At 36.5% G+C, this 18560-nt stretch overlaps 1 protein-coding gene across 1 annotated transcript in view; it reads right to left on the reverse strand.

Annotated features, from left to right (window-relative positions):
• Positions 1 to 1171: 1171 nt before the first annotated feature.
• Positions 1172 to 18560, reverse strand: part of ANXA5 (annexin A5) — a 30112-nt gene continuing 12723 nt past the window's right edge. Inside the window, exons 4-13 of the mRNA XM_049631118.1 lie at positions 17696 to 17790; positions 16451 to 16564; positions 14484 to 14574; positions 12556 to 12635; positions 12105 to 12161; positions 6055 to 6148; positions 4834 to 4929; positions 3249 to 3307; positions 2910 to 3032; positions 1172 to 1704 (exon numbers count right to left, since the gene is read on the reverse strand). Of these exons, the coding sequence (XP_049487075.1) occupies positions 1642 to 1704; positions 2910 to 3032; positions 3249 to 3307; positions 4834 to 4929; positions 6055 to 6148; positions 12105 to 12161; positions 12556 to 12635; positions 14484 to 14574; positions 16451 to 16564; positions 17696 to 17790 (872 nt within the window). The 3' untranslated portion in view covers positions 1172 to 1641. The remainder of the gene's footprint in view (positions 1705 to 2909; positions 3033 to 3248; positions 3308 to 4833; positions 4930 to 6054; positions 6149 to 12104; positions 12162 to 12555; positions 12636 to 14483; positions 14575 to 16450; positions 16565 to 17695; positions 17791 to 18560) is intronic.

Here is an 18560-nt window from a genome sequence, read left to right on the forward strand (position 1 = left end):
TATGTCGATTATATCCGAATAAAACTGGAAAAAAAATATGTAGGCAATTGATTCTCAACTTGGCTCTGCATCAGAATTGCTTATGGAAAAAAAAAAAAAGCAATGTTATATGTACATATAATTTTTAAGGCTCCATGGTTATTCTTATTAGCAGCCAAGGTCGTAACAAGAACAAATTACTACTTAAAAATTTCCAAAGGGAGAGCAGTCCACTTATAAAAATGTCTTATTTATTAGCAATCACATGCTTTTAAAAAATGCTTACCTAAGGGTGTCAGTGCAAAAAAGGAAACTGACACCAATTCAAGAAGCAGTTTGAAAGCAGAAAACTGAAAGGTAAATATTATAAGAAAGAAAGAAACTGCTTCTTTCTAACAGATGTTGCCTGCTTTTTTATCTCAAAGAAGGTAGCAGATGAAAATAGGAAAAACAAGTTAATAATAGGAAAGAGAAAAGTATGCTCTGAATTTTTAGGTTGTTTTATTTTATTTTAATTTTTAGGCTGTTTTAAAATAGCTTTTCTACTAAGCAACTAGCATCCTAAGCATCACCTTAATTGATGCTATATATGCTATAAATCAATCAGAGACCCCTTAACCTCTCTCTCGTTCCACATGCAGAGGGATGCAGCTGCAATTCACGTTTATCACCCAAAAGTCAACTGCAAATTCAGCTGTCAGGTGACACCATTGCCAATGACTAGCTTAGAAAAAGATATCATTGCTAATGGTATTATGCTCAGTGAAACAAGTCAGAGAGAGAAAGACAAATACCATATCATTTCACTCATATGTGGAATCTAAAAAACAAATGAATAAACAAAGAAACAAAAAGCAGCACCAGACCTTAAGTACAGAGAACAAACTGATGGTTACCAGAAAGGAGAAGGACAAAGGGATGGGCAAAATGGGTGAAGGGGAGAGGGAGATACAGACTTCCAGTGATGGAATGAAGAAGTCATAGGAATAAAAGGCACAGCATAGGGAATATAATCATTGGTTTTGTAGTAGCGTTCTATGCTAACAGTAGTAGCTACATGTGTGGTGAGCACAGCATGACCTGTAGAGTTGCTGAATCACCATGTTGTACAACTGAAACTAATGTAACATTGTACCAACCATACTCAAATAAAAATGATTTTTAAAAAATTTTTCTGAACACATACAGATAATTCAGGAGGAAGGAAATGTTTATTTTTCATTGATCTTTTGAATGCAATCTTTTGAATGAAACCAGGTTTAATTTAGTAGCAAACTTGATTAGTAACACTTCCAGGAGTTCATAATTTCAAGGCTAGAGTTCCGATTAAGGAAATACGGTTATCAATTTAATATAAATGAAGTTTTTTAAAAAGGCTAAAAGCGTCTCATCTTTTAAAAGAAAGTATAAATGACACAGACTTTAGACTTTAGTAACATAAGTACACTTCAGTACTATAATAAACAAAGAGAAAGATCTTAACTGAATATCAGAAAGAAGCACCACTATTTTTCTTCTGCAACATGTATGTTTTGGTCATTAGCATACTAGCATGAATAAGGCAATGTGTCAAGCACCAGCATACAGAAAGTGCAGCGAGATGTGAAGGAGTCATGGCGGCGGTGGTAGGCACGGCACAGGAATCTCTTTCCAGCTGGTACCTCAGTCATCTTCTCCCCCACACAGCAGCAAGAGGGCTTTCTTATAGTCCCCAGACGTATCACCCTGAAACCCAAATGTACTCCGTTAAGCTCTGTGAGTCACAGAAGCCTCAGAAAATAAAAAACTAAATGTCTGGCAAAAAGTTTTATTCATGTGACTTTTCTCTCAAGTGGATAATCTCTGTGTATGTGACTTTCACATCAGGAATGTTATACCAGGAGTTTCCTACCAATGTAACATATGTTTAATTTCTAATTGCACCCCTTAAAGGCACAGCTCTAAGACAATGAAGTACGCTCTTCTTCAGTTAGTAATACAGAGAACAAGGAAGATTTTACAATGATATTCAAATCAAGGTTTCTAAACCTCTAAGTTTCTATCATATACTCTGTGTCTGGCTAAGGGAGGCAATCCTGGGACTGTGTGGCTGTTATGTCTTTGCTTCAAAGACAGAGGAGCAGGATAAGCTTTACCTCTGCTTATCTCATATACAGATATGTAGGATAAATTAATCTTTCAAGCTCAGAGTGCATACAAGAACTCTCCAGTGTCCTTCAACCCAGCCACACCATACACACACACACACACACACACACACACACACACACACACACACACACACACAAAGTTCAAAGCTTGCTCAGTTGAGATTCTGCTTTGCATATGGCCCACTTTCCCCTTTATTAAAAGAAAGAAAGAAGAGAGAGTGAAAAGAGAGAAAGGAAAGAAAGTCAAAAGGCCTTAAGCCAACTTTAAATTTAGGCCACAGTCTCCCTTGCTTTTAAAGAGACAAAAATGATAGTAATACCCAAGCTCTTTACTTATTTCTGATATAACCTGGTTGGTTCTTTCCTGAACTATGAACCAATACCACAGACAAGCTGATAACAGACAATAAAGAAAGGAAAGTCTGATATGGGAGGAAGGAGGAACTAATAAAGACAGTTGGAACTGATAAAAGAAAGAAAGAACAAACACCTTATCATCAGGGGCAGGGGCTGGGTTTGTTGAGTCATCTGTCACCACTACTAAATAATGCTGCTAGGCTCACCAAAAGCCTCAAGCCTTACCAAGAGCCAATCTTTCACTTGGGAGCTATCATCCGGACTTTAGGAAACATTATGCCAAGTTTCATAAGTCATAGCTCTAATCACACGATTAAAATTGTAAACTTTAAGCAAGAACTGGGTTCTCTCATCCATGTCTTACCTGCTATCTATTGTTCTGCTCTGGATTTCTGAACATAATTTAAAGAAAGATTCTACTACCTTAATCATGGAATAAAGAGAGGTGGCAAAATTCTTCCGGAACTCCTTCCTAATGTTAAACAAATCAATCTCGCTCCTGGACACCACGACTCTGATGAGGGTATGATCATCTGTCCCAGCTCCCTTTAATAAGGAAAAAGAGAGAGGAACATTGTTTAAAAATGTCAAATATGGCATCAAACTCTCCTGAGTTAGGATGAATCAATAAAGTAAAACAATTTGGTAGCATGTTTTAAGGGGAATAAAAAAACCCAAAGTCTATCATTTAAATCATAATAATATGCAAAGATAACTAGAAAGATAAATTAATTAGATGGAAGACTCCAGGTATGCACTTACCTTCATAGCATAGTAGAGGGTTTCTGCAAGGTAGGCAGGTATGCTTCGAATAGATTTCACTAAGAAAATAAATACAATGGTCAGATGCTATTCTGATAGGAAAAGAATTAAGTAATTAAAAACCAAAAGTTGCTTCATGCTTATTGCTCTACTTTACAAATATAAAAGTAACATAGGCTAAAAAACTGCTCATTTGCAAGCTGATCTGATCTCCTTATTCACCAAGTATTTTCTTAGCAACTGGGTTGAGATTTACTTAAAGTTCTGAGTTCTACATAGAAAGGTGTGTAGGACAGGGCACGTGAATTTTTCAACCCCCCTTTGTTCTATGAGTACCTTTCTGCTATCACAGTTTGGGTGGCCTGGGCTATTACCCACAACTTTCTTCATCTTCAATAAATTATACAGGCATCCTAGAAGTTTTAAATCCAACACATTCAAGCAAATAACACAAGGTAACCACTCTATCTAATCTTCGACAAATCTTAGACTATCTTTCTATAGTCTTAACCTAGGTATTCTCTCCATATTCTTTAATATCCATGATTTACATAGAGCAGCATGAGACTTACCCAATTCAGTAGAAACACCCAGATTAACGGATAAGAGAAAAAGAGTATCTTCCCTGAACATATATGTATCTACTCTGTTTCAGGGCTGCTCAGACCTCAGTTGGCTCAACTTCAGAAACTATCCATATGAAAATTTCTTAATATACAGAAATAACAATCCATGAATTGGGGGTGGTAGAGTTATTCTCTCTTTTCCAACGCTTAAATAAAACAGCCACCAGTAACTAAAAATGTCATTATTTCAAATCTATTGTAATTATGAAGGGGCTGTCTAAAAGTTTTCTTTTAAAATTCATTAACTGCGGAAGTCAAACCAAAGGCTACTATTAGTGGTGGTTCATGAACGTCATTAGCTTATTCTCCAGACAACAGCACAGAACTTGAGATCAATGCCAAATACTCAGAACAAACAGCAGACAGGTTCACTCCAAACCCATATGAAAACTAGGGCCACTGGGAGCTCACAAACTAGATTCTCCCTGGATTTAGAGAGTATATACAAACTCAGTTCTTCAATGTTTCTAGATCATTCTGAATATTTAGCTGAAACCAATTTCTAAATTAATTTGAAAATAACCATTATTATATCTTCCATCATACAAAAGATACTTTTTCTAACTCAGATTCCAATATCTCAGTCAGCCTCAAAGTTGTGAGGACAGTATTCAAAAGAATACTAAAATTCCACAAGAATCTGAAATATTTAAAAGCCTCTGAGATAATGCTCACACTTCAGATTCATAATAAAATAGTAATATATTTAATGCAGCTTCAAAATGACTTTCAAACAATTGTTTCAGTATTTCCATGGGATTAGATGAACTAACCAGATTAATTCATTTCCAACATCAAAACAGACTTTGAATTGGAAATTGAGGAGTTTGCTTCACCCAAATATCATAAGACCTTCTTTTCATAAAGAAAGAAGTGGTTCTTTTCAGATACACCTTCAATTGAATAAATGCTTTAGCTCTTAACACCATAAATTTTATATACATTGTAAAACTACCTACCAACAGCAAGGAGTAGTTGCTCCAAATTACCAGAAGTCTCTCGGTCAATAGTTTCCTCAATTTGGAATCCTGATATAGTCATGTATTTATCAAACACTATAAGAAAGAAAAATAATTTCTTAATCATGTAAAGATCATTCTGCAAGGAAAGAAGGTATTTACTCTAAGCATGTTTTGTCCTACTGAACACAAATCTCCCCTTTTTCCTTGCTGACAGAACCTGGACTTTGTTGTAGAGCCTCAATATGGCAAGCCCTCAACAATGGATTATAAATGTTGTTTGTTCACTGATTTCCTGGCCTCTACTTACTAGTTACAACCAATGAGACCCAAAGGTAAATCTGCTGGAGAGGATTCTGAGAAATTTTTCTTTCCTTATTAAAAAGTGATAAACAGGGGCCCCTGGGTGGCTCAGTTGGTGAAACATCCAACTTCGGCTCAGGTCATGATCTCATGGTTCATGAGTTCGAGCCCCACGTCAGGCTCTGTGCTGACAGCGCAGAGCCCACTTCAGATCCTCAGTCCTCTCTCTCTCTGCCCCTCCCCTGCTCGTGCTCTGCTCATGCTTTCTGTCTCTAAAAAATAAACATTGAAAAAAAAAATTTGTTTTAAGTGATAAACAGGTATGATTGGTTTGTCCCTTTCTTCTTGCTATTAAAGTGGTTGATAAATTTGGAGCTTCAGTAGCCATCCTGTGACAATGAGGTACAGAGCATGAGAAAGAAAACCCCAAAATACCAAGGACAGTGGTGCAGAAAAACAAAGAGAGCCCAGGTCTTGCCAAATCAGCCAAGGAATGCTACCTACAGAAAAGCCAATTTTTAAAGCCCCGATTACTAAGGCCACTGAACTCATTCCCACTTGATACCACAAGAACTGATGAATGTCTAGAGATGAGGTCATGCATCCCACTACTTAGGAGGAAATACTGAAGTGAACCACACACAGCTCAGTGATTTGTGACAATAAGAGTGACAATCTAGAGGCCTAGCTCCCTCCTCACCCTCTGATTGCAAAGGGGAACTAAGGATCTCTAGTTCTGTAAACACAAGAGCAACGAAGAGAATTGTGAGATTTCTCATGGCTACCAAAAGGAAGAAATACAAAAACTGATTCACTCAGTGTGTGTCTGTTAAACAGTACATATTTTGGCACACTGGCTCCTGTACTTTCAAAATTAACCAAAGTACCAGCAGCATACACATTTTTTTTTTCACTCACCCCTTCTCAAATGAGACACACTTCGTGTTCCAAAGATGGTGATAAACTTTTCTTCATCTGTCCCCCATTTCAGTTCTCCAGCTTGAAACAAAGCCTGTGAAAATTTCAACCTCAATTAGTATATTGTCCCTCCCTCTCATTTCCAGGTTCTGAATCATACCTGTGTTTTATTCCCTGTACGTTAATGTGCCCGATTCACCATCTTACACTTTTCATTTCTGTTTCCTAAACTCAATGAGGTGAGTATGGAGCTACTTTGGAGCTTGCCACTGAACTGTGCCACAGATTAGTGAGTCAAAGGAATAAAGCACAACAATGGGGCAAGGTTAAACGGTCTCAAAATGTCTACCATGCTGTGTCTTTCAGGGGCAATGGTGTGGTTGGCAGAAATTTCTGATCACTTCACTCTTGACACATCCACTTACAGACTGGGAAAGAATTTAACTAGAAGCTAAATGGTCTACATTTTCTGTTTTGCTTACTCAGCAGCTATTCAGGAACACATGATAAAAAAATAAACTCCATATTTCCCCTTTTCAACTGCAGTTTAACCAAAACTAGCTACAAAGAGCTTTCACATTTCTAAAAGATCACAATGGGGGTGGGGGGTGAGCCTGGGTTGCTCATTCAGTTAAGTGTCCGACTCTTGAATTCAGCTCAGGTCATGATCTCAGCATTCGTGGGTTCAAGCCCCAGGTCGGGCTCTGCACTGAAAGCATGGGGCCTGCTTGGGATTCTCTGCCTCTCTCTCTCTCTCTCTCTCTCTCAAAAATAAACAAATGCACATTTAAAAAATAAAATAAAAATAAAAGATCACAATGACTTTTTAAAAGGTTGGGGGTAGATCACAACACTTGGCATACAGCAGGCAATTAACATATACTTGTTGAATAGTTTGTCCAGATTTACTTCTTAAATGGAGACTATATGGTTTTTAGTATTCATATAATTGCTAAAAAAAATAAAATTAAATTATATATAAACATCATCATTAAACCTGATCCCACTTACTGAGATGTGGATAATTTATTAAAACCCAATGCATCAATCTTTAAAATGTCTATACTACCCTTTTATTCATTTCCAGGTAAGTATACCTGTTAAGCCAAGACAAATGCAATTTGCTAAGCCTTCAGCTGCCTTTCTGCTCACAAGTGGCATACCACATAAGGACAGAAGGTGATGAGATCACAGCACGTGTTTAGATGTAGAAATTTTGATCAGTGTGTTTAAAAATGTAAATTATGGTGAGATAGATCTAGTTTTTGTTATATTTCCAGGAAATTTTAAAAAATGAGTCACATCTTTACACTCAATTTTGAAAATGATTTATTTTAATGATAAAAATAAATAATACCAATCCTGGTCATGCGAGCATGTTCTTCAGAACTGAAAAGAGTTACAACGAAAGTTGTGCAAGTATCTAAATTTTAGAACTACATCATGGTGTTATAGACCTGTCTTAAAATAACTTTTAAACCTAATTACAAAAATAACACATGTTCACTGAGAAATTTTATATAACAAAAGAAAAAAAAAACAAATAAAAAAAATTACCATGAATGCCAATATCCTAAAGATATCGGTTACTACCTCTACATTTTCTACACATAGATAAGATATACATACACATTGACACCTAAAAGAGGGGGTGCATTCTACACAATCCTGCAAGCATTACTGAAGTACTCCTTTCTGAACAACTATTCCATATTTCTAGAAATTTTCTCTAGCAGGTATGGCAGAGTTAGGCCTGTAGTATGGAAATCATTTGCAAAATGGCTATTTAAAATCTCTTGGAATGCCTGGGTGGCTCAGTTGATAAAGTGTCCGACTTCAGCTCAGGTCATGATCTCACAGTTTGTGAGTTTGAGCCTCACATCAGGCCCTGTGCTGACAACCCAGAGCCTGGAGCCTGTTTCGGATTCTGTGTGCCCTTCTCTCTCTGCTCCTCCCCTTCTCACACTCTGTCTCTCTCTCTCTCAAAAATAAGTAACATTAAAAAAAAAAACACAAAAAAAACTAGAATCTCTTAATTTTCTTAAAAGAATTATGTTTTAGATCAATACATATTCTAAAACTACTGAGTAAATCATATGCAGTAATGATAATCTTCACATGGAATAATGATTTTAAAAAAAGTTTTTTTAATGTTTATTTATTTTTGAGAGAGAAAGAGAGAGAGAGAGCACAGGCAGAGAAGGGGCAGAGAGAGAGAGAGGGAGACACAGAATCCGAAGCGGGGTCCAGGCTCCAAGCTGTCAGCATTAGAGCCCAACGCAGGGCTCGAACTCAGGAGCCATGAGATCATGACCTGAGCTGAAGTCAGACGCTCTACTGACTGAGCCACCCAGGCGCCCTGGAACAATGATTTTTTAAAGTTTTGGTTTTGTCTTGTTTGAATGTTAAGAGTCCTTTCTTCTAAATGAGGATGGCAAATATCCACGGAGCTGCTCTGGATGAAGGACCCTCACACCTTTTCATCCTCCCCTCTTCCCTCAGAGTAGGCTTTACAGTTTAGCTCAGTTTGATAACCCCTGGTTCAGTGCAAAGGTTTTAGAGTCAAAAAGATTTGGTCCTTGTCCTTATCTGTGAGATCTTAGATGAGTTACTTAATCTCTTCTTGAGTCTCAGTGTTTTCACCTACAGAGTAGGAATAATATTTCTACAGAGGCGTTAATGCAGATTATGTAACTTATATAATGACTACATCAAATAGTATCAGGTCATCAAAAGCAGATACTCGGTAAACATTGATTCCTTCTCCTTCCCCTCTCTTCCCCCTCCTTCCCCTAAGAGCATAGCTTTTTCTCTATGAGCATGAAACAAGAATTTAGAGGGGGGGGGGTGGGGGGAAGAGGTAAAATCAGTTTAAAGCATTAAAAATGTAAGAGAGTAAAGTGGATTATCCACAAAAATGTTAATTTCCCAGGTGAATGACTCACTGTGACTTATCAAATTCCTGAAACAGAATGAATCCTCTTAGTGCCAGGTATCGGTAGAGAAAAAATTCAAAAGCTTATAAAAGGGCCAAGTGCCCTTTTTTTGTCTCAGCTTACTCTCAATTAAGAAATCTTAAATTCCCATTAGTGAGAACAGTCCAGCTGCCCTTGCTACAAGAATTAGGTGTGTTCTGTTTCCTAAGGATGAAAGGATAATTATTTTTAACAGGCTGAATTAGTTAATAATAATACATTTCAAAGAATCAAAAACTGGGGTGCTTGGGTAGGTCAGGTGGTTAAGGATTGGACCCTTAATTTTCGCTCAGGTCATGATTTCCTGGTTCACGAGATTGAGCCCCCTATCAGGTTCTGTGCTGACAGCATGGAGCCTGCTTGGGATTGTCTCTCGCTTCTTCTCTCTCTGCCCCTCCCTGCTCATACTTCCTCTCTGTCTCAAAATAAATAAATTAAAAAAAAAAAAAAATAGAATCAAAGACTGATGGCCTGTATAGCATGTTCTATGTTGTTCCTAATCACCGAAAGTGTAAAGAAAACCTGGATTCTATTTCAGGGATATTTTAAAGTAACTTCATAAGACAGTTTTCGGAGGTATAAAGTTTCCCCTTCAGGGTTCTGAATGGTCATATCTTCTGCACAGCAGTTAAGTGACCTGTATAGACCCAGTACTCAAAATGTGGTCCCAGAACCACAGAGGTATCACCTGAGAGCTTGTTAGGAATACAGAATCCCAGGCTCCACCCAGACCTACTGAATCAGAATCTGCTGTTTTAAGGACATCCCCAGGTGATTCACATGCACTTAAAAGTTCAAGAAGCAATGCTATACACTGAGTACTCTGAGGAGAGAAATCAATGAAATTGAGGTAAAAATGCACTGTTTCCACTCCCTAGCCTCACACTGCAGCAATGCTCTCATTACATCACCAGCTATGCTGAGAAATCAGCCTACTGCTAATGTAAGACTCACTGCATTCATCTGAGACTACTAGAGTTGGCTTCTTCCACAGTGACCACTAAAAAGCATCTAGCACTCCTACTCTTGAGAGTAGGAGTATGAGAATCACATTGTTTCCTACAAAACCCACAAATAATTAATGCTTGGAAAGCAATAAGGTCATTCCTAACAGTCAGGAGTACAGGTTTGAAGGGATGACTAGAGCTTTCTCCTCAAGGAGCCAAATTTCTTCCTTCAAGAATGCAGAGTTAAGCTAGACCTGTGCTTCAAATCTATATTTAATAAACCTTTTACATGGTACAGGAATCAAGGGAGAGGAACTAACAGGTAAAAACACAGACTGTTGTCTAGTTGAAAGAGAAAGAGCTTGAGGGTTAGACTGGCAAAGGTATGAATCCAGCTCCACTAGTCGGTGGGAACCATGGGATTGATTCTCAAATCCCTGAGCCTCGGTTTCCTTATGGATAAGAGGAAAATCATCCCCTCTACTTCACAATTATGTACTAATCCATTCACCAGTTATATACTGAATGCCTACTAAATGCTAGATCCAGAGGATACAAACCAAACTGACAGCTCAGAGTGCCCTGGGTAAGCAGACAAGTGAATAGGCAGCTTCAATATAAGTTGGGTGGACTGTGACAGGAAGCTGGAGATTCTACAGTCTTTCCTAAGGGCACCTGATATATACTTGGAGGGGTCAGGCAGGGAGATCTGAAAAGTAGCTAACCTGAAGACTGACTCCTGAAGAGGAAATAGTCAGGTGAATGGGTGGAGGAAGGGGGAGGTGGAGAAAGAAAGCAAGAGAGGCTGGAGGCATAAGAAAGCAAGGGATAACAAAGAGGCTTATAAACCATATTTAGGGCTTGAACTTTACTCTGAAGATAATGGATACACTGAAGTTTTAATGTTTTATATAGGGCTGTGACACAATAGGTTTGCATTTTATGGAGGACAGACAGTAAGAGAAGCATCAAATACTGCATAGACAGTCCTCAGTAAATGATCATTTGCTTTCCTTCTGTTTCCAGCTAGACAAAAAGATGCTAACATTCCATAGCCATTACAAAATCAACCCACCCAAAAGAATACTAACGCCTTCTCTTTCCCATTACCAAAGTCAGATTACACATCCAATGGTTGTTTCATAGAGAAGTCAACTGGAGGAGTGAATATGACCCTTCCTTTTTCAGTGGTGTAGGACCAACAATCAGAATTGTATATTGAAACATGTGACCAGAGAGACAGGACTATGGTATATGATTCTAGGAATGCAAATAATTCTTTCATTACCAATTTCCAGTTTTCTAGTCTCATGTTTCAAAAATTTCCTAACACTATTTCCTACATTTAATTACTTATGTTTTTTTAAAGTTTTTTATTTTAATTCCAGTATAGTTATCATGCAGTGTTATATCAGTTTCAGGTGTACAATATAGTGATTCAATAATCCTATATATTACTCAGTGCTCATCATGATAAGTATACTCTTTAATCCCCTTCACCTATTTCACCCATCCTCCCACCCTCCCATTCACCTCCCCTCAGGTTACCATCAGTTTGTTTGATTACTTATTAACCACAGTAAGACTATACTGGGGTTTAAAAGCCATTTGAGTATAGAATTTCATTTGGGAGTCACTAAAAAGCAGCTGACAAGACAACAATCCTATTCAGAATTCTATCAAAAGAAAGGTGGGTGAATTCCCAAGTACTACAATAACTTGTAATCTATGTATTCAGAAACCATTTATCACTAAAACACCTTATTTTCTCTTTTTTATCCTCTCCTGTCAAGACACCTACTGCCTCACTGGCAGTGGAATCAATAATACCTGTGCTTTTTGGTAAAATTATCTATTTTGTGAATTTCCATAATCACACAAAAAATACCATATCTAGGTGAAATTCACTATGTGTAATTCATTTTATTTCATTTCAGTTTGGGGACAAAATATTTTACTGGCCAGATCAAAATCAGAGAAATATACTTACATGGGTCTTATGATTTATATAGGGCCCATAAATAAGATTATTTTAGATGCTATCACAATATATATTATGATTTTCCATTAGCATGGATTCTTTTTTCATTTATATGCCATTATAAAGTCACCACATATCACATCTCACCTGAGCATCTTGTTCAACTTGTGCTTCATCAATTCTAGCATCAGGGTCTCTATTAGCCTTTAAGAGATAATACCACATTATTGAATTACATGAGCATTTTTATTCAAAAGGCAAATTGATTCCACCTGATGGTTGTGCACACAAAGCTCCTTCTCTTAGGAATAATATGATTTTAAGATAGCAATTTACAATATTTCACTCATCACACAGCAGTGTCTAAAACCAATTTGACCCTCTTGATTTTAAATCCTATGAATGAAAGAGAATAGTGATAACTTAAAAAAGCAAACAAACAAACAAACCTGTAAGTTAGCTAGCTATTAAAAGTTTAGGTCAGATACTGTGAAACACAAACACAGGCAAGCAAGTACTAGAAATCTATTTAACTAGATTCAGACCAGTCCAGCTTCAGATTTTTTAATCAAACTGTAAAATATTCTCCACCCAATACCTGAAGGAGAACCACCAACATCCTCTGGTAGTACCCTGATGTATCCCCAACCACGTCATCTTCCAGGCTTGAGCCATATTCTGCAACAGAATTATTTCATACTTATTTATAGCTTCTTTCAACTAAAAAAAGATATCCTGCCCCATTAATCAAATAGAAGAGACATAAAGAAAGAAATACTTGATTAGTATAAATGTTCTCTACTCCACCTCTGAGTGCTCTAAAGACTAAAGGCAAATGCTTTAGGAGTGGCTGGTAGAAAACAAATTAAAGTCTCCCAAAAGTTCTCGATTCAAGCTAAAATCCATGACTCAGCCATTTAGAAATGCTCTCAACCAATGCAGTTATGTAGACAAGCGATGGTACAGGAAAGCCTCCAAAACACAACTGATCATAATTTTAAACTTTGTATTGCTTTCTTTCAAATGTTTTACATAATTAGTTTCCAAAGAAGCTCTTCTATAATCTAAAATTCTGAGTTTGTTTTTTTTTTCTTCTGGCATGGCCATTCTTTCCCCTAATAAGATATTTTTCCTCTATAACAAATAAAGTTAATAGCAGTGATATTTTAAAACATGCCCCTTCCTGCCTCTATTTCCAGTTATTTAACATAATGCCATAGTAACGAGGAGAACTGGTATCTACAAAAGTCTACAAGCCCTTTTCACTAACTTTCAAACAGCTGCTATTGAAGGCAGCTCAAAGACACTTAAATACTTAATCATTATCTGAAAGCAGACAAACGTTAAAAGCTTGGCACTATTTCTAAAGGTCTAAAAGCTCTAGGGGTGCTTGGGTGGCTCAGTCAGTTAAGCATCTGACTTCAGCTCAGGTCATGATCTCACAGCTGTGAGTTCAAGCCCTGCGACAGGCTCTGTGCCAACAGCTCAGAGCCTGGAGCCTGCTTCAGATTCTGTGTCTCCCTCTCTCTCTGCCCCTCCTCTGCTCACTCTGTCTCTCTCAAAAATAAATAATAAAACATTAAAAAAAAAAAACCCTCAAATGTGATTTTCTGCTATTAAGATACATGTATCCCCTCTGCCTTAGTGGTTGGGACCTATCCAACTGTAAAAAGAGAAGCAGGAAAGAAATATCCAGCACTGAATAGGTAACTACTCAGTTGCTATAAATTTCACACTGTTCTGACTTGTTGAGTTACAACATAATTTCCAAGATTAATAAACTAATTCCAAGATAGGGACCCATTTTCGTAGCTGAAGGCATTCATCTTGTTGGTCTGTTGACTAGGCTGACCATCTGGATAGTCTGCTCCTGCTCAGTCAGGACAAAGAGTCTGATACAGAAACTTTGAGGAGATGAGAAAAGAACACTCTACCTTCACTTTTTATTTCATTTTCTTGGTTCCATTCACATTCAGATTGAAATACAGATTATTTTTTCACACACAAAAAGTAAGGTACACCAAGGCAAAAAATTAAAATGCAGAGTATTCAAGCATTACCATTAGCTAAAATGACACGTTTACTCAAACATTTTCATCAATTCCAATTTGGACACAGTTTCTTTTCCAAAATTCCAAAAGGGCCTTTTAGAGAACTCTTAACTTCCAGTAACTTAAAACTAATTTTCTCCAGGAAGCAAACCCACATCCATCCTGAAGTTAATGTAAAAGAAAAGCAAACTGTAGGTCTCTACGCTAGTTGCAAGTTCAAAGTAAAAGTAAACTTCCATCTTCGTCAGAAGATTCTCCTAAGTACCAAAACAAATACAGGTATAGTAAAAAGCAGTCTTTTCTTCACTGAAGAAGAAAACTATCTTGAATTGTTGCTCAGTCATTCATTCACGCACCCATTCCTCTAGCAATCATGTATGGCCTGCCTCCTGTAATTGTGAAGAACTGTGCTCACTTTAGAAAAGTGAAAAAATGACAGTGGAGATGAAGAGGAAATAACATTCAAAACACTTACCTTCTTCATAGACTTGTTTTATGGCTCTCAGTTCTTCAGGTGTCCTCGAAGCAATAATTTCTGTCAGTACCTTTTCATTTGTCCCAGCTCCCTGTTTGGAAATTTATTTTTAATAGAGAAAATATGTTAATAAGATGAAAGAAATTTATTTTCTAGAATAGATGTTACCCAAATTGCATAATTACATAAATATAACATATAAACTATCCAATATCATATTCACTTCTCTGTATACAAGTTCTATTAGTTATAGAAAGAAAAAATTTCAAATTAATTTTTTCTCCAAAGACACGTTTTTCCTTTTTGGTCTAATGAAAAACAATGGTTATTGCATGTGTGTGTGTGTGTGATATATGACATGTAACAGATTCTACAAACTCATAATCGTATCAGTTTCACTCCAAATAGTTTAAAAGCACATGCGGATGAACATGAAATTAAAAAGACTAAAATAGTAAAAATGAAAACTCTACATAAATTTACAAGGAGGAGCAGTGATACTTAAACAATCTGTACCTCAAAACATAAACCCTCTACCTCAAATTAAATTCTCAGTGGAATTTCCAAAGGGAAATTCTGTACAAAAGGAAATAATAAATGTAGCATTGCTTAGTTATTAGGAACTAGATCAGTACAAAAGAATTAAAATGTGCTTTCTGGATTTTAGGAAAATACAGTTGACCTTTGAACAATGTGGGGGCTAGGGGCAATGACCCCACCCCCAAGTCAAAAATCTGTGTATAACTTTTGACTCTCCAAAAACGTAACTTAGTAGCCTACTGTTCACTGGAAACCCTGCTGATAACATAGAGTCAATTAGCACATATTCGGTATGCTATATGTATTATATATTATATTATTACAATAAAGTAAGCTAGAGAAAAGAAATGTTATTAAGAAAAATCATAAGGCAGAGAAAATGCATTAGCCATACTGTACTATAACAAATCAATGTATACACAGTTCAAACCTGTGTTGTTCAAAAGTCAACTCTAATTTTAGTTGGTTTTCCTTTTTCTGATTATAAAAGTCATATCTAAATTAGAAGATACAGGCAACAATAGAGCTGAACTTAATTTTAAAAGATAACATATTTAAGTCTTACTCTCTTTATATCTGTTTCTTTCCCAAAAACCAAGCACTGAAAAATCTACGTTTATGCTCTGGCAGAATTTCAATTACTGCTGAGATTTCAGAAGTACTCTGCAAAAAGTCCCTTTTTCAATAACTTGAGATTTTGTTTATTCCAAAAGAAGTACTATAGAAAAACAAAGAGATAAAGCACAGAAAGCCTCCTAACTTCATAAGCCCCCTCTTTCTTCCACTCCATAAGTAAGAATCCCTGTGCTACATTATCTCCTTGTTGTTAAATCTCACTTTGCCCATTCAAAACCTACTACCAATTGTACTATTTCCTGCCCCAAAGATCTAAACAAAGGTTTTAATGTAATCGTATTTATACAATATTCCAAACATCAGTCAAGGGAATACACATTTAGTTATTTGCTACAATGAAATTATAACAAGTTTACCAGCCACTATTTTAGTATTATCCTATTTTAGTATTTAGAAGTACTACAGGAAAGAAGGAAAGGGTATTAGAAAATCTTTCCTATATGAAAATTTGCTCTGTAGCTTTATTTTTTTTAACCTAAAATCATTAACAACATTGTTATTTCATAATCAGAAATTTTTAAAACACATCTCAAAATCAGAAAACAGGCATGAAAATATAAAAAGCTACAAAAATATTAAAATTTTAAATAACCACTACTACTGAGTTAACTATACAAAAAGATTAAATGATGCACTTGTAATTTTCTCCCTCCTTTTCTTCTTATTGCCTCCTACACAATTTTGTCCCCCAAGAAACCCTCACAGAAATAACTCAAAAAATTATAAATGTAATTACCAACACAAAATAATATTATTCATGACAGGAATGTCCCTCTCAGTAAACGTTTTACCTTAAGAGCATGCTTTAGTTCATAGGCATCATAAAGCCGAGAGGGTTTCATCAGAGCCACGATTAATTTTTCAAATTTTCCAGTCAGTTCTGATTTCAGGTCATCCAGAAGATCCTAAGTCACAGAAAATACAAATGTGCTAAACAGGCAGAAATTTTAAGGAGATTCTTCTTAAATATAAAACGTAGCCCTTTGCTGTAATGAATTGTTTATATTGCCATCTCCAAGTAGAAAAAGGCATGAGTTAAACAAATCCCCATAGTTTTGAATATGCACCTTTGACCTCTGATCTAAAGCTTATGCTAAAGCAAAGCCACTTCTGTATCAAGGCATTTGTTCTTATGAGATGTTTTTCTTAACATCAATAGTTAAAAAATGAAAACTCTTAAAAAGTAGGTTAGAGATATTTTTAAAATGTTCTGAGAAATGTGTATCTTTAAAAACCATTTCCCCAAAATAAAATCATAAATGCATTTTTACAAATGACAAAATCTGGCTTATCATAACTATACAAAACAATTTTTTCTCTCAGTATCAAATAATATTTTAATACATAAGGAATTATGTTTACAATTATGCTCCTGACCACTGAGAGACAGCTGCTACTATGGAGAAACTGTGTATATAATGATGAAAACAAAAGCAGTAGTCCCTACCCATTTCAGTGTCAGCACACAGGCAACTAGAAATTATATTTAGAATACTTTTTGTGTGTGTGCTTTGCATTTATTTTGCAATGAAATGATGAACACAAATTTGCAGAATAACAGAACTGTGTTTAAATAGGCAATAATTCATTTAAATAACAAATGTGATTTTTATGTTAAATTGTTAATCAAATAAGAGCATTTAAATCAATGAATTAGAAGCTCGTTTATTAAGATACCACTCCAAAAGGGAACTGAGACTGTGACCGTGTCACAACAAAACACTGTAATACAGGTTCACACCTAGAAACTAGATAATAAGACAGTCCTCAGGGGGGAAGCAGAGAAGGATAGAGGCAGCTATCACCTTAGGATCGTGGGGCACTTGCCTTGCATCAAGCAAGGAAAAACAGTTATGAGGATAAGTTGGGTGAGCACTGTAAACCAACAGCTGATATTAAGAAACTAAAAAAAAAAAGGGAATAGTAAAGTCAGAATAACAAAATGATGTTAACAAAAGAATACTAATAGAGTTCAAACTAGTCTTAAAATCATAGAGGGGCTCTACATTCTAACTTAGGATGAAGTGCAGTCTTACCCTGCCAAACAGAGTTTTAAAAGCTGTGGCGATTTCCTGACGTTGAGCATTGCTTCGGGATGTCAACAGAGTCAAGATGCTCTCCTCATCGGTGCCTGCAATTTATGTTCAAAAATTATATCTTGGCTCCCACATACCCACTGTCTCAATAACCTTTGTGACCGCTCCCCCCCCGTCACTTCCTTACCTCAAAAAACAGATTTTATTAAATAATTTATTAAACTATAAAATGTATAATTTATAACATGTTATATTTTCAATATAAACTACCCCCTATTCTTGACGCATTTTTGTGAAGTAGGAAATACTCCTGAGTTGTTAAAAACTTAGTGCATTGAGTTTTCTTGCAACAGATAGTTACTCAAATAATGGCTATTCACAAGGCACAATTGTTGGGTGTTACAGGAGATTAAGAGGGGAGGAAAATAGATCCTGGTTTCAAGTCCTAATTTAGGGTAAAAAGAAAAAAGAAAACGCAGAGACAACCTTGAGCTAAGGCAGAATGTAACAAATGCCTCAGGAGAGGTCTAGGTGTTAAATGGGGTTTCAAAGGAGGTTCTCATAGTCGACAGGTGGAAGGAGGTTTGGGAAAAGCTTCATGGAGAAGGTGACCCCCTAAAGAGTCTTGAAGGATGGAAGGGTTTTGTCAGGCAGTGATGTAAGGAAGGAGGATAGGCTTTTAGGATGACGGAAAAGCTCAGCAGTAGGAACATAGGGCTTTCACAAATAGCAGATAATACAAGGAGTGCTAATGTGAGCTGAGTCCAACAAAGTGCGCTGGGATACTAAGGAAGGCCTTGCACAGCCAGAAAACTAACGCTAATCCTGCTACGACAGGAAATCTCACAAGATGTTCAGCATGGGA

Source organism: Panthera uncia, chromosome B1, assembly GCF_023721935.1.
Source record: "Panthera uncia isolate 11264 chromosome B1, Puncia_PCG_1.0, whole genome shotgun sequence".
In the NCBI taxonomy this organism is placed as follows: Eukaryota; Metazoa; Chordata; class Mammalia; order Carnivora; family Felidae; genus Panthera; species Panthera uncia.